Raw genomic sequence first — 13,264 nt, 5'->3', positions numbered from 1 at the left:
TTATTTCATTTGTAAATAACTTTTCAGTGCTTTGTACCATTGCTGGCAATTGAAGTATAAACAAGACAGTTGCGGTAGGCATTGGTAAATGGCATCTGTGAGTACTAAAAAAAAAGTATCAGTACTCGTACTCATAAAAAAAATGGTATTCACTACATTATTATAGCCTAATGGTAAATGGGAAAAATATTTGAATAAAATTAAAACTATATATATATATATATATATATATATATATATATATATATATATATCAATGTTTTTTTTGATCACTGGTCAAACTTTTTATTGCTTTTTGCATATATACAGTATGTTTATGTTGTGTTATATGTTCACGGAAGAGTAAAGAAAGCTAAAATAAATCAAATAATTTGACTCAAAGATAAAATGCAAAAATAGCTCTGAGACTGGGTTCACACTTGCGCGGTGCAGGACACCACATGTGATTCACACAGTAATTGCACTTCATTCCTGTGCAAGTCACATTCAATGTTTGTGCGGTGTGATTTGAGCAATTCATTTTGTATGGCTTAAATGGTGCTGCATCTGCACCAAAATGGAGCAGGACCCTTTTTGTGCCATGCCATCCGATTCTGGCAATCGCACTGGGTTTTGCGAGCTGTTGCAAAGTTGTCTTAATTTAACATTGACACCCGCAGCAAATCGCATGAATGTCTTGCGATTTCAATGCTCTGTGGGAAATGCACAGGATTCACTGCATTTCCCACATCGCATTAGTGTGAACCTAGGCTAAAGCTATATTGGTTCATGAACACCGGTCATGAGAGAATTCAAGGAACTGCTATTACTGATCTGCTTTTTAGTATAGTTGTTGTCTGGCTGTTAGGCTGACTCTTGCTTCAATACTTCCTAATTCACTGTTCAAGAATGAATATGCAGGGAAGTCAGAAGACCTTCAGCTTCCAGGTTTCATTGTCAATGTGTAATTGAACAAGCTGAAGTTAGAAGCTGAGTGGTTACTATGCACAGCTGTACTAGATTTTGTGTGCATCAATTTTAGTAAATCTCACCCAGGGTGATAAAATCAAGGCAGCAGCCTTGTTTTGCTGGGAATGCAAGTAGAGTTGGACCAGGTGTGTGGGGGGGGGGGGGGGTTGGGAGAACAGATATGTAGCTAAGCAAGAGAGGTTAAAAATGTTCAAATTAGACTTCTCAGCTGTCTGTTTCACGCATCAAAAGGAGAGAGAGAGGTGCTACATGTCTTCAGAGTGTTGGATGTTCTTTTCTCATCTCTGCTTGATCTGTAGAGATAGTTGTCTTTTACACTATATGTAAAGACAATGTCAGCAAAAAGTGTGCCCCAAGAAGGTAGGAATTCTAAATTTATAAAAGTAACACCCACTCTTGCATATATGGTTTCAGTCTATAGTTAAGTCACAACTCCACCCAACATACTGACATTGAAACTCAGAAGAGAAAAACATACATAGCAAAATGGCTTCTCTGTCCTTCACAAAGGCATATTGAAGTAACCTTCAAAAACTAACATATTACATTATAACATTCATATGTATTTCAGAGACTTGTATCATTTAAAATAATATTAAACCCTAAATCTCTAACAAACTATATTGGTTGGGATTTCAGGGCAGCAAAAGCAGTGTTTTGTCATACCAAACAAGAGGTTAGAATCACCCTGGATTTATGACAGATCAACAGGTTTATATATATATATATATATATATATATATATATATATATATATATAAAACAATAGTGTTTTTAACCACTTCCCACCCGCCCTATAGGCAAATGACTGCGGGAAAGAGGTTGCATTATCCTGACCGGACGTCATATGACGGCAGGGCGCGCAGAGCGGGGATCGGTGATGCAGCGTGTCAGCCTGACTCACCGCATGTCTGATCTCGGTAAAGAGCCTACTGACGTAGGCTCTTTACCATGTGACCAGCCGTGTCCAATCACGGCTGGTCACATAGTAAACAGAAAGAGCCGTTGATCGGCTTTCCTCAGTATGTGCCTAAAGGCACGAGTAAAGGAGCGCCGATCTGCGGCTCTCCTGACAGGGGGGGTCTGCACTGGTAATCAGATCATTGATTACCAGTGCAGACCCTTGGGGGGGTGCCACTAGAACCACCAGGGATGCCCTCTCCATCAGTGCTGCCCGCCAGTGCCCTCCCCATCAGTGCTGCCCACCAGTGCCCATCATTGCTATCTATCAGTGCCGCCCACCAGTGCCCATTATTGTCCACCAGTGCCGCCTATCAGTGCCCATTAGTGCCCATCAGTGCCGATCAGTGCCGCCTATCAGTGCCTACCAGTGCCGCCAATCAGTGCCCATTAGTGCCCATCAATGCTGCCTATCAGTGCCCAGCAGTGCCACCTATCAGTGCCCACCAATGCTGCATATCAGTGCTACCTATCAGTGCCACATATCAGTGCCTATCAGTGCCGCCTATCAGTGCCACCTATCAGTACCACCCATCAGTGCCGCATATCAGTGCCACCCATCAGTGCCCCCCATCAGTGCCTCCTCATCAGTGCCTGTCAGTGCAGTCTCATCAGTGCTCATCAGTGCAGGAAAAAACGTATTTATTTACAAATGTTTTATGCAGGAGGTGACCAGCGCTATGGAGTTTATAATAAATACAAAAAAAGACCTAAGGTGTAAGCTGCCAACAACCAACCCTGAAAGGGTTAAAAAGTGATAAAATTGTAAAGAAGGTTGAAACCGGCGCTACCTTCAAAGTGCTAATATGCCAAATAAATAAATAAATAGTGTATAAGTAAAGTGCTGAAGTGTATTATTTATTTAAAGTGCTCATATTCTGAGTGATAACGGGTTAGATATTGCAACATTTATCAATCAAAAGTGCTAGTGCCAGAAAAAAACTTGAAAAAGAAACCAAACCCGGTGCTTTTATTCAAATTAATAATGTGTATTACAGTGATAAACCGTGGAAGTTTACATAAATAACATATACACAAATGGTGCTTATTTTATTGGAAGAATGACTGTAAAATAATAACCTGTTATTATTACGTGCTGTGATCATAAAGTGATGTGAAACTTTACATATATATGCGAGTAAATGAATAAATAAATTAAATAAAATGGTGAGTCCTCTCTAGTAGAGAAATGAAAAAAACAGGTGTTGAACAAAAGAAAAAGGAGAGCACGGATTGCAAACACCACTATAGCCACTAGGTGCCGCACCCGGCCAATATACCACCTGTATATCAATAGGGACCAATATGGAATCCTGGGGTTCCCTCACCACGGTCTCTCCTCGTCCAGAGTACCTCAGGATATAAAAAGAGAGAGAGAGGGGGACCCCTTGGTGCGATGTATGGTGCCAATCTTTTAAAAGGCGAGGTAGTAACTCACGGTTAGGCTGTCCTCGATCAGTAAAGAGAAGCCGGGAAGCTTCCGCGTTCCACGGCCCAAGCTCCAAATACCGGAAGTGACGTAGTGACGTAAGACTCCACCCTGGAGTGGAGTCTTACGTCACTACGTCACTACGTCACTGCCGCTTGACATTGCATGCTGTTTCCTAATCTATCATCAACCAATACTCCCAGATCCTTCTCCATTTTTGATTCCCCCAAGGGCTCCCCTCCTAACGTGTATTGTGATTTTATGTTTTTAGTCCCCAAGTGCAAAACCTTACACTTCTCCACGTTAAACCTCATTTGCCATGTCGTTGCCCACTCTGTTATTTTGTCCAGGTCATTCTGCAGGATATCTGCTTCATGTTGTGAAGTTATTGCCCTGCCCAATTTTGTGTCATCTGCAAAAACTGATATCGAACTACTGATCCCGACCTCAATGTTGTTTATGAATAAATTGAACAAGGTTGGTCCCAGGACTGAGCCTTGGGGGACCCCGCTTACCACCTCAGACCAGTCTGAGTATGCGCTGTTTATTACTACCCTTTGGACCCGCCTTTTTAGCCAGTTCCGTATCCAAGAGCAAACCCTGCTATCGATACCTGCAGACCTTATTTTATAAATTAAGCGCTTGTGGGGAACTGTATCAAACGCCTTAGCGAAATCCAAGTACACCACATCCACTGGTCTCCCCCTATCTAGCTCACAGCTCACCTCCTCGTAGAATGTAAGGAGATTGGTTTGACAAGAACGCCCATTTGTAAACCCGTGCTGATTACTGCTGATGATGTTGTTGTCCTTAGCAAACTCTACAATATAGTCCCTTATCATCCCCTCCAGAAGTTTACATACTACTGATGTCAAACTGACAGGCCTATAATTTCCCGGGATATGCCTCTGGCCCTTTTTGAATATTGGAATCACGTTAGCTTTCTTCCAATCCCCTGGTACATCTCCTGTCCTAATACTGTCAGCAAAGATCAGGAACAGTGGTCTCGATATAACTTTACTGAGTTCCTTGAGTACCCTCGGATTTATGCCATCCGGTCCTGGTGATTTGTTTGTGTTAAGTTTATCCAGCCTTTCCCTGATTTCCCCCTCTGTTAGCCATGGTGGCAAGTCCTGTTTATTACTACTAACCATACAGTCATGGTCAGTGTACCCCTCCTTTTCCTGTGTAAAGACTGACGAGAAAAAAGCATTTAGCACGGTTGCTTTTTCAGTGTCCTCTGTAACCATCCTCCCAATATGTTTTTTTTCTTTTTTTAATTTAGTTTTGTTCTGACATACACATTAGACCTCTTGCCGACTGTATCACTTACATGTGCGGTGGCAAGGCGGCTCTGTTATACCGGATCAAATAGGTATAAGGTGCATGATCCACCACTTCCGGGTAGAGGGTGCACATCAGATGGCGGTCAGTGGAAATGGATTACCACCACACACAGTACACCAAAACATGTGTTAAGCACGTACAGTATCTCACAAAATTGAGTACACCCCTCACATTTTTGTACATATTTTATTATATCTTTTCATGTGATAACATTGAACAAATGACACTTTGCTACAATGAACAGCTTGTATAACAGTATACATTTTCTGTCCCCTCAAAACAACTCAACACACAGCCATTAATGTCTAAACCGCTGGCAACAAAAGTGAGTACACCCCTAATTGGAAATGTCCAAATTGGAGCCAAAGTGTCAATATTTTGTGTGGCCACCATTGTTTTCCAGCACTGCCTTAACTCTCTTGGGCATGGAGTTCACCAGAGCTTCACAGGTTGCCACTGGAGTCCCTGCCCATTCCTCAATGACAACATCATGGAGCTGGTGGATTAGATACCTTGCTCTACTCCACCTTCCATTTAAGGATGCTCCACAGATGCTCAAAAAAGGTTTAGGTCTGGAAACATGCTTGGCCAGTTCATCACCTTTACCCTCAGCTTCTTTAGCAAGGCAGTGGTCATCTTGGAGGTGTGTTTGAGGTATTATTATGTTGGAATCTTGCTCTGCTTCAGTATGTCACAGTACATGTTTCATGGTTCCCTTAATGAACTGTAGCTCCCCAGTGCCAGCAGCCCCAGCCCCAGACCATGTCACTCCCACCACCATGCTTGACTGTAGGCAAGACACACTTGTCTTTTTACTCCTCACCTTCTTATAGTCCAGGTCATCTTTATGTAGAGCAACAATTCTTTTTTTCAGATCCTCAGAGAGTTCTTTGCCATGAGGTGCCATGTTAAACTTCCAGTGACCAATATGAGAGAGTGAGCAATAACACCAAATTTAACATGCCTGCTCCGCATTCACACCTGAGACCTTGTAACACTAATAAGTCACATGGCACTGAGGAGGGAAAATGGCTAACTGGGCCCAATTTGGACATTTCCTGTTAGCCAATCATGGCACGATCTCACCTCTGGCGGTGCAATGGCACCATCTAATGGCTATTGCACAGAATGACGTACAGGTATGTGATTTTGCGCAATATACTGCTGCAGTAAATATACGTTAGGTGGTCCACAAGTGGTTAAGGTAGCCTTAGACTTTTAAAGGTGGTCAAATGTGTAGATTTGATCCTAATGTTGTTATATGGATTTACAGAATGTTGAGATTATGGAAATTCTATTTTATTTATGTTTATGTATATTTTCAGGCTATGGGATTGGTCTTCCTCCAAACTCTCCTCTCACTTCAAATATATCAGAATTGATCAGCCAGTTTAAATCAAGTGGATATATGGATACACTTCATGACAAGTGGTATAAAGTGGTGCCTTGTGGAAAGAGAAGCTTTGCTGTCACGGAGGTATGTACAGTTAATGTTAAAGCTTTTTACTTGTGATCAACAGAGGTTTTAAATATGGGCAATTTTAATAACTTTTTACGACCTATTGGAATCATCCCAACTGAAGCATGCAGAAGACGATCTGCTAATAAACATGCTGATTTTTTTCACTAGCCATAATCTGGCTATAAATTACCACATTTTCATTAGTGATCAATCTTTTTTTTTTTACTTTCTTTTCATTAACCTTTTGTTTGAGAAAAATGACAGACAAAAAAAAAAGCATATACAATGACAAAATATGGTAGGATAAAACATCCAAAAACAGAGTAAAGTGGTACATGTACCATTATCATAATACAAGTCATATAACGGTGTTCCACAAAATATCCATCTAGGTGACCAACAGCATTCCAACAAGGGAATTGAGTATAATAAAGATATCATGTATACTTTGGATGCTAGAACCTGTGAAAGGTATTTGACCATAGCTTTCATCATACAGATATACAATAAAATGTAAAGTAGATGAATCTGCTGTATTATAAATGGTACAACCACCCTAAAAAGATAGAAAAGAGGAAAAGGAAGGAAAGGAAGAAGGAAAGAGAAAGAAAGGGAAAAGAATCTGTAGAGAACAAGACCCACCATAACAGCCACCCCCACACAACCCCCAACTGGGGTGTAACATGTAATATGACCAACCTTGGAATGTGATTATGGGTTAGTGTACAATAAGGATGAGCTTTAGGTTCGGACAAAAGTTGAATTGGGTCTAAACGTTGCCTGTTCAGCGTTTGGCAAAGCTGTCTGCTCAGGCTTGTTGTTAGATAACTGCTGGCTTCCTAGCAACTAGTGAGGGGTCCTGGGCTGTACATGGTCATCAAAATCCCTGCCTTTGTTAACAATTCAACTGTCAGACTGAGATCTGTCATTAGTCTTGAGTGTTCATTAGGAGTAGACATGTCAGCAGGTGAGTCTTTTTTTTTCCAGCAAGCGTTTTTCATTATAATTGACAAGGATCTGCATCTGTGGATGACATGATTTTTGATGGCCTGCCCCCTCCTCTGCTGAACTAGGATTGTGGGGAATAGGCCCTTGTACTTATCAACATGGGGACAGGGTGCTTTCCCGGGGGGTTTTCATTGACAAGGTACACTTACCATGTTTAGAGCATGTGGCCTAGCATGCTTTTTTTTAGTTTTTTTTACATAGGGTTACCCCTTAAAGTTAATAACAGACTCTCATCAAGGATAAGGTTTCCAGTATACATTTTTTAGAAGACTCCATGGTGTTTTTTATTCTTGGTTTACTTTTTCATAATTGCTGTAAAATGTAATACAGCAAAAGTTATGTTTTAGAATGAAAAACATTTTCTGCTGGTTTAATTTTCCCTGCCATCTTTTTTTTTTTGTAAAAAGAAAACGTCATGGGGACTCCCCCAATAGTCCCCTAAAAATACACACCAGGCCCTTATGGTTATAGTGTGTATGTTGGTGGCCTCCAAGTCATATCATTTTTTTTTTTTTTTTAAGAAAACAAATCTGGCAGGGAACTGTAATTTGCCTGTAATTTAAACAGCGCATTTTTCTTTGTAAATGTCAGTTGTGCTGTAGTACATTTTATACATCATAACGATGCAGCTACTTCACAGGCAGGTTTAAGGCATCGTTAAAACATTTTCTTTAAAGCCATTTGTTTGGCAATCTTTGGTCTATTAGCCTTCAAAGTGGTCACAATGGATTTTAAACATTTGACTCACATGACTTTAATGGGGTTCAGATTAGCATTCAAAACTTCTGAGCTGTTTGGCAAATGCCCACCAACCCAAGCCAGGTACATTTAGCTAAACTCTAATGTACAGTTAGAAATGAGAAATAAAGCCTACTTCTGAGTAAGTCTCAGCATCAGAGTTTTCCAAACTTGCTTGCTAGTCTCTGTCATTGCATACAGTGAACATATATTCTTCTCAAAACACAATATACAGGTAGGTCAAGTTTTTTTGTATTATTATTTTTTTGCTATAAGTACAACAAAATAAATGATCCAAGACAATAAGGAATTACTATTAATATTATTATTATAATAAAATGGCTCAGTTTTTTTAATAACAAACATATGTTATACTTACCTGCTCTGTGCAATAGTTTTGCACAGAGCAGCCCCGATCCTCCTCTTCTTGGGTCCCCTATCGGCGATTATGGTTCTTTTCCCCTGCTTAGTGCCCACATAGCAAGCCACTTTCTATAGAGGGACTTGCGTATGCTCGCTCCTGAGCCCCGCTCTCAGTGTCCATAAGACAAGGCTGTGATTAAGCCAATAAGGAGGCAGAGAGCTGTGACAGCAGCGGGTCTTGTGTATATTGCTGGATAGGGATCAGGCTCAGATAAGTAATGGGAGGAGGGAGCCTGGGGGGAGAGCTACATAGTGAAGGTTTTTTTTGTTCCAAAAAGCTTAGTGAAGGTTTTTTACCTTCATGCATAATGCATGAAGGTTAAAAAATCTTCAGTCTCACAACCACATTAATAATAATAATAATAATAATAGCATTTTAGGATACATTGTGAATTGGAAGTGCTACCTATTTCCTAACTGACATATGGCTTCATAAAATTATAACAGAGAGGCAATCATTTGTGGGTCTCTTGCTATAGCAGAACAGCCTGTGTGTCTCATGGTCATTTTGGCCACCCATTATAACTTGTTGAGGCATGGTCTTCATTAGAACTCTATAGGTATGCTCTAGTACAGTGATGGCGAACCATGGCACCCCAGATGTTTTGGAACTACATTTCCCATGATGCTCAACTACATTGCAGAGTGCCTGAGCATCAAGGGAAATGTAGTTCCAAAACATATGGGGTGCCAAGGTTCGCCATCACTGCTCTAGTATCTAGCACCAAGCTGTAAGTAGCAGATCCTTTAACTCCTGTAAATTGCAAGATGGGGCTGCCATGGATCAGATTTGCTTTTCCTGCACATCCCACAGATGCTTGATTGGATTGAGATGTGGATAATTTGGAGGTCAAAAATACACTCTAAACTCCTTTTTGTGTTCCTCAAACCAGTCTTGAATTCATTAGACCAGGCCACCTTCTTCCATTGCTCCTGTGCACAAGTTCTGATCCTCACATGACCATTGTAAGGGATTTTGGCTGTTGACACTGGTCAGAATAGGCACCCTGACTAGTCTGCAGCTACACAACCCTATAAGTACATGCATTGCACTGTGTGTTCTGACACCTTTCTATCAGAACCAGTATTACCCTTTTCAGCAATTTAAGCTAAAGAAGCTCTTAGATTGGACTACACGGGCCAGCCTTTGCTCCCCACGTGCATTAGTTACGCTTGGCTGCCCCTAACTCTGTTTACTGGTTTTCCTTCCTTGGACTTCTTTTGGTAGGTCTTGACCACTGAAGACTATAAACATCCCACAATCACTGCAGTTTTAGAGTTGCTTGGACCCAGTTGTCTAGCCATTACAAAATGGCCTTTGTCAAAGTTGCTTAAATCTCTATGCCTGCCAATGTAACAAGATAATCAATTATATTCTGTCAGTGGTGATAATGTTATGCTGCTTGGGATATATATATATATATATATATATATATATATATATATATATATATATATATAAATATCTATATCTATATCTATATCTATATCTATATATATATATATATATATATATATATATATATATATATATATATATATATATATATATATATATATATATATATATATATAAATATATATATATTTATTTATATTCAAAAGTACACAACTTAAATTATTAACAACATAGTAAATATAACTGTGTAATGTAAGTAGTCACCTTTGCTGAAAGGTATAATTGTCAGTGATCAATTTCCTTCCCAACAAGGGAAAATAGACACAGTCTATATAGTATAATTCTACTTTGGCATTTACAAGATTGCCATTTGCACACTAAGGTTTTCATTGCCTTAAGTGGTTTTACTATTTTTTTTCTTTGACTCTTAAAATTCTAGCAAGTTGTCTTATGTTGTAATATCATTTTACTTTTTATTATGCTTTTTTTTTTTCTTTGGAAAAGATTATAAAACAATATAGTTGAGAAATGTAGCACCTTATATAGTTTCCACAGTCTGCATTTAACAAGACAACATATCCTGTATACTGAGTAAGAAGTTACTATTGCATATAAACTTACAGACTATCACTCAGTCCACCCTTTTGACCATTATTTAGTGACCAAACAATCCTGTTACAAAATATCTAGCACTTATCTATTCCATGCTTGTGCTTTAACTGTTAAAAACTTTTGATCTAAAAGATACAAAGCATTTCAGAAATCCCTTGTTGCTTAGTACCACTCTAACAAGTTACATTTAGTCTTAGAGAGAAACTTATTGATAACCTCCAGTAAAGTTCTAATCATATTACCTGATCAAGGTCCTTAACACTGTAGTTTTCCAGAGCAATTCTCATCCTGCTTTTTTCAAACACTGGTGTATCATACCCTGAAGAGGAAAGCAGCTACTATAAACAATGAAAAATGATAACATATGTGTATATCGCCCTAAAGGTGATCCAAATGCAACAGAGCAATAAGCACATTAGCGCTGCTAATGTGCTTATTGCTCTGTTGCATTTGGATCACCTTTAGTGCGATATACACATATGTTATCACATTTAAATCACAGTACCTCTTCTGAAGAGAAGATATCAATTATTTTCCTCCCTATAACACAACTTTCCAGCCTGTTCAGCCACCACTATGGCAGCATGTCTCCCAAGCTCTTGTCAGTGAAGCTTTTCTTTCGCCCTGGTCATCTTCAAAACTACCACAGATGCTCCAACATGTTTAAGCCTCCATCTGGCTCAAGTTTTCTGATGAAAAAAGGGAACAAAACCATCTTCTTGAATAGCACCAAATCATTTAATTTGAATCAAAATAAAACTACTTACAAGCGTGGTAAAAAATTTAGCTCATCACAATCGCCCTTTGTGGTATCCTGACCAGAGGCTGGCAACTAGGTCTTCTTCCTTTATATGAAATGTCCTGTTTCAAGGGGAGTCTATCAGACTTTTATGGATGTTGAGCACTGTTTTCCAATAATCACACCTAACTCCTGACCCTACTTTAATACTTTTCTTACTATTCTTACTAATTTTATATTCTTGACCATATGATCTTTCTTCAATGCCATATACTGTATGAACCCTTATCCTCCAGGTATTTCATAACATAATTCGTTATTACAACTCGTCCCCTTTATCAGCTGGCTTGACCACATATATTTTTGCAAGTCTTTTAAAGCGTGTTGATCTTTGTGTGTGAAGTTTTATCTCTTCAAAAGTAGATCCACTAATTCCCCAATATTTTCTAATACTATCTTTTTTTTAAGTATTTAAAATATCTTAGTTCATTTCAGCTCTTTTTTTTTTTAATATAGCAAAGTCATCCTCTACATTACTATCCATCGAGTTCCATTGTTCTATTCTTTTTGGTTCTTATAGCAGTATTTCTTTAAAGTAAAACTAAAATGTTTTTTTTTTTGCCATCTGTGTCCTATTCCCTTCACTTCCTGTGGGTCCTCATTGGAAAAATTCTCATCTATTCCTGTTCTGGTGACCACTGAAAATGTTTTATTTTCTTTCTTTTTTGATGATACTATTCACAACACAACTTAACCCTTCTTTAATATATTATTTTGCTCCTTGAGGGAACCTTCCTAAAATAAAGATTAAACCTTCATCTACTAAAAAAGTTTGTTGAAATTGTTGCTCAATACAGCAATGCCCAATTTAAAATTTTGTGTGTGCCTTGGCTCAGCCTAATTTTATAGGGTAGAAGTTTTATAGGGTAGAAGTTTGGTTTATTATCTACAGCATTAACATTTTGTGCCTGTAATAATCAACAGAACTTTATTGTCTTTTGATATCAGTTACTGATCATTGGCAAATTGTATAATTAAAGACAATCCTTTAAACAACACAGATTTTACTTCTTTTCCCTGCTTTTTAATAATCTTTTCTTAAGCATTAACCAGAAGCTGTGCAACAAGACATTGTGTCTGTCCACCAATAAACACCTAAAATAAGCAGAGGTACAGAAAATAAAAAAGGGTTTGTAAATATTCTCTAAAAGCTCCCCACCATGAAAAATGATATACTTGATCAGAGTTTACCTTTGGGCAGCTACCACAGAGTTAAGTCTCCAGTGTTTAATGTGCATCATAAATCAGTGCTCTCATTTCTAGTACCAGTAGAGAACTTGATGAAATTTCACATAATTAGGTCAAAGAGAAATGGACTAGATAGAATTACAAATCCTGTGGTTCCACTGAGGTCTACATATTATATTTTATCTTTTCTCCCAATGCGATTTTTTACGTACTTGAGGTTTGATTTTTTTTTTCCTACTTGATGTAGTTAAGAAGATCTAAAATCTAAAAGTTCTATTTCAAAAAATAAATAAAATTTGGGACAAAGCTGTCTCTCACAATGAAAAATAATATCCCATGAGAACTTGACAGACAAATGCAGTCTGTCTTCCGACTCAGTGTGCGAGGATTAGTCATGCAGTAACAAAGATGGATTAAATCTTAGGAAATTGTTTTGAAGGTACACTTCATCAGTTCACCAACCTGCTTAATTTGATATTTTAAAGTACATTTCCTTATAACGAGTTTAAGGACAGTAGAAGATCTGTTTTGCAAGGCTCAAATGTTATATAGCATGTGCTTTACATAATGATGAAATACTTTAATATCTCAAATCTATATTAGAATCCCTCTAACTATGATAAATAGAGACTTCTGCAAATGTACTGTAAGTATGATTTCTTTAAAGGAAACAGGAAAATTAAAATGGATTACTAGGTATGAAGAGTAAGGATGTATTTTATAAATAGCTTTACTTAAGATGTGCTTCAAACTATCACTGTTGTTTAGTTGTATGATAAAGGATGGTAATTCATAAGTAATAGATTGTAGAAATGGTTTGTTTTCATTTATTTATGGCTGAGTAGAATCTGTCTCACACTAATTCCTCATGACATCATATTTTTTATTGTTTTTCTCTGGAGCAGGGCAATAAATTGTCAAACTAAGATA

At 38.3% G+C, this 13,264-nt stretch overlaps 1 protein-coding gene across 1 annotated transcript in view; it reads left to right on the top strand.

Moving 5' to 3' along the window:
- The window catches only part of GRIN3A (glutamate ionotropic receptor NMDA type subunit 3A), a 557,215-nt gene that overhangs the window by 478,974 nt on the left and 64,977 nt on the right, over positions 1-13,264 (top strand). The window contains exon 6 of the mRNA XM_082260534.1: positions 6,031-6,182. Within this exon, the coding sequence (XP_082116660.1) occupies positions 6,031-6,182 (152 nt within the window). The remainder of the gene's footprint in view (positions 1-6,030; positions 6,183-13,264) is intronic.

Source organism: Pelophylax lessonae (assembly GCF_965119305.1).
Source record: "Pelophylax lessonae genome assembly, chromosome: 1".
NCBI lineage: Eukaryota > Metazoa > Chordata > Amphibia > Anura > Ranidae > Pelophylax > Pelophylax lessonae.
This window is presented reverse-complemented; position numbering and strand designations above follow the sequence as displayed.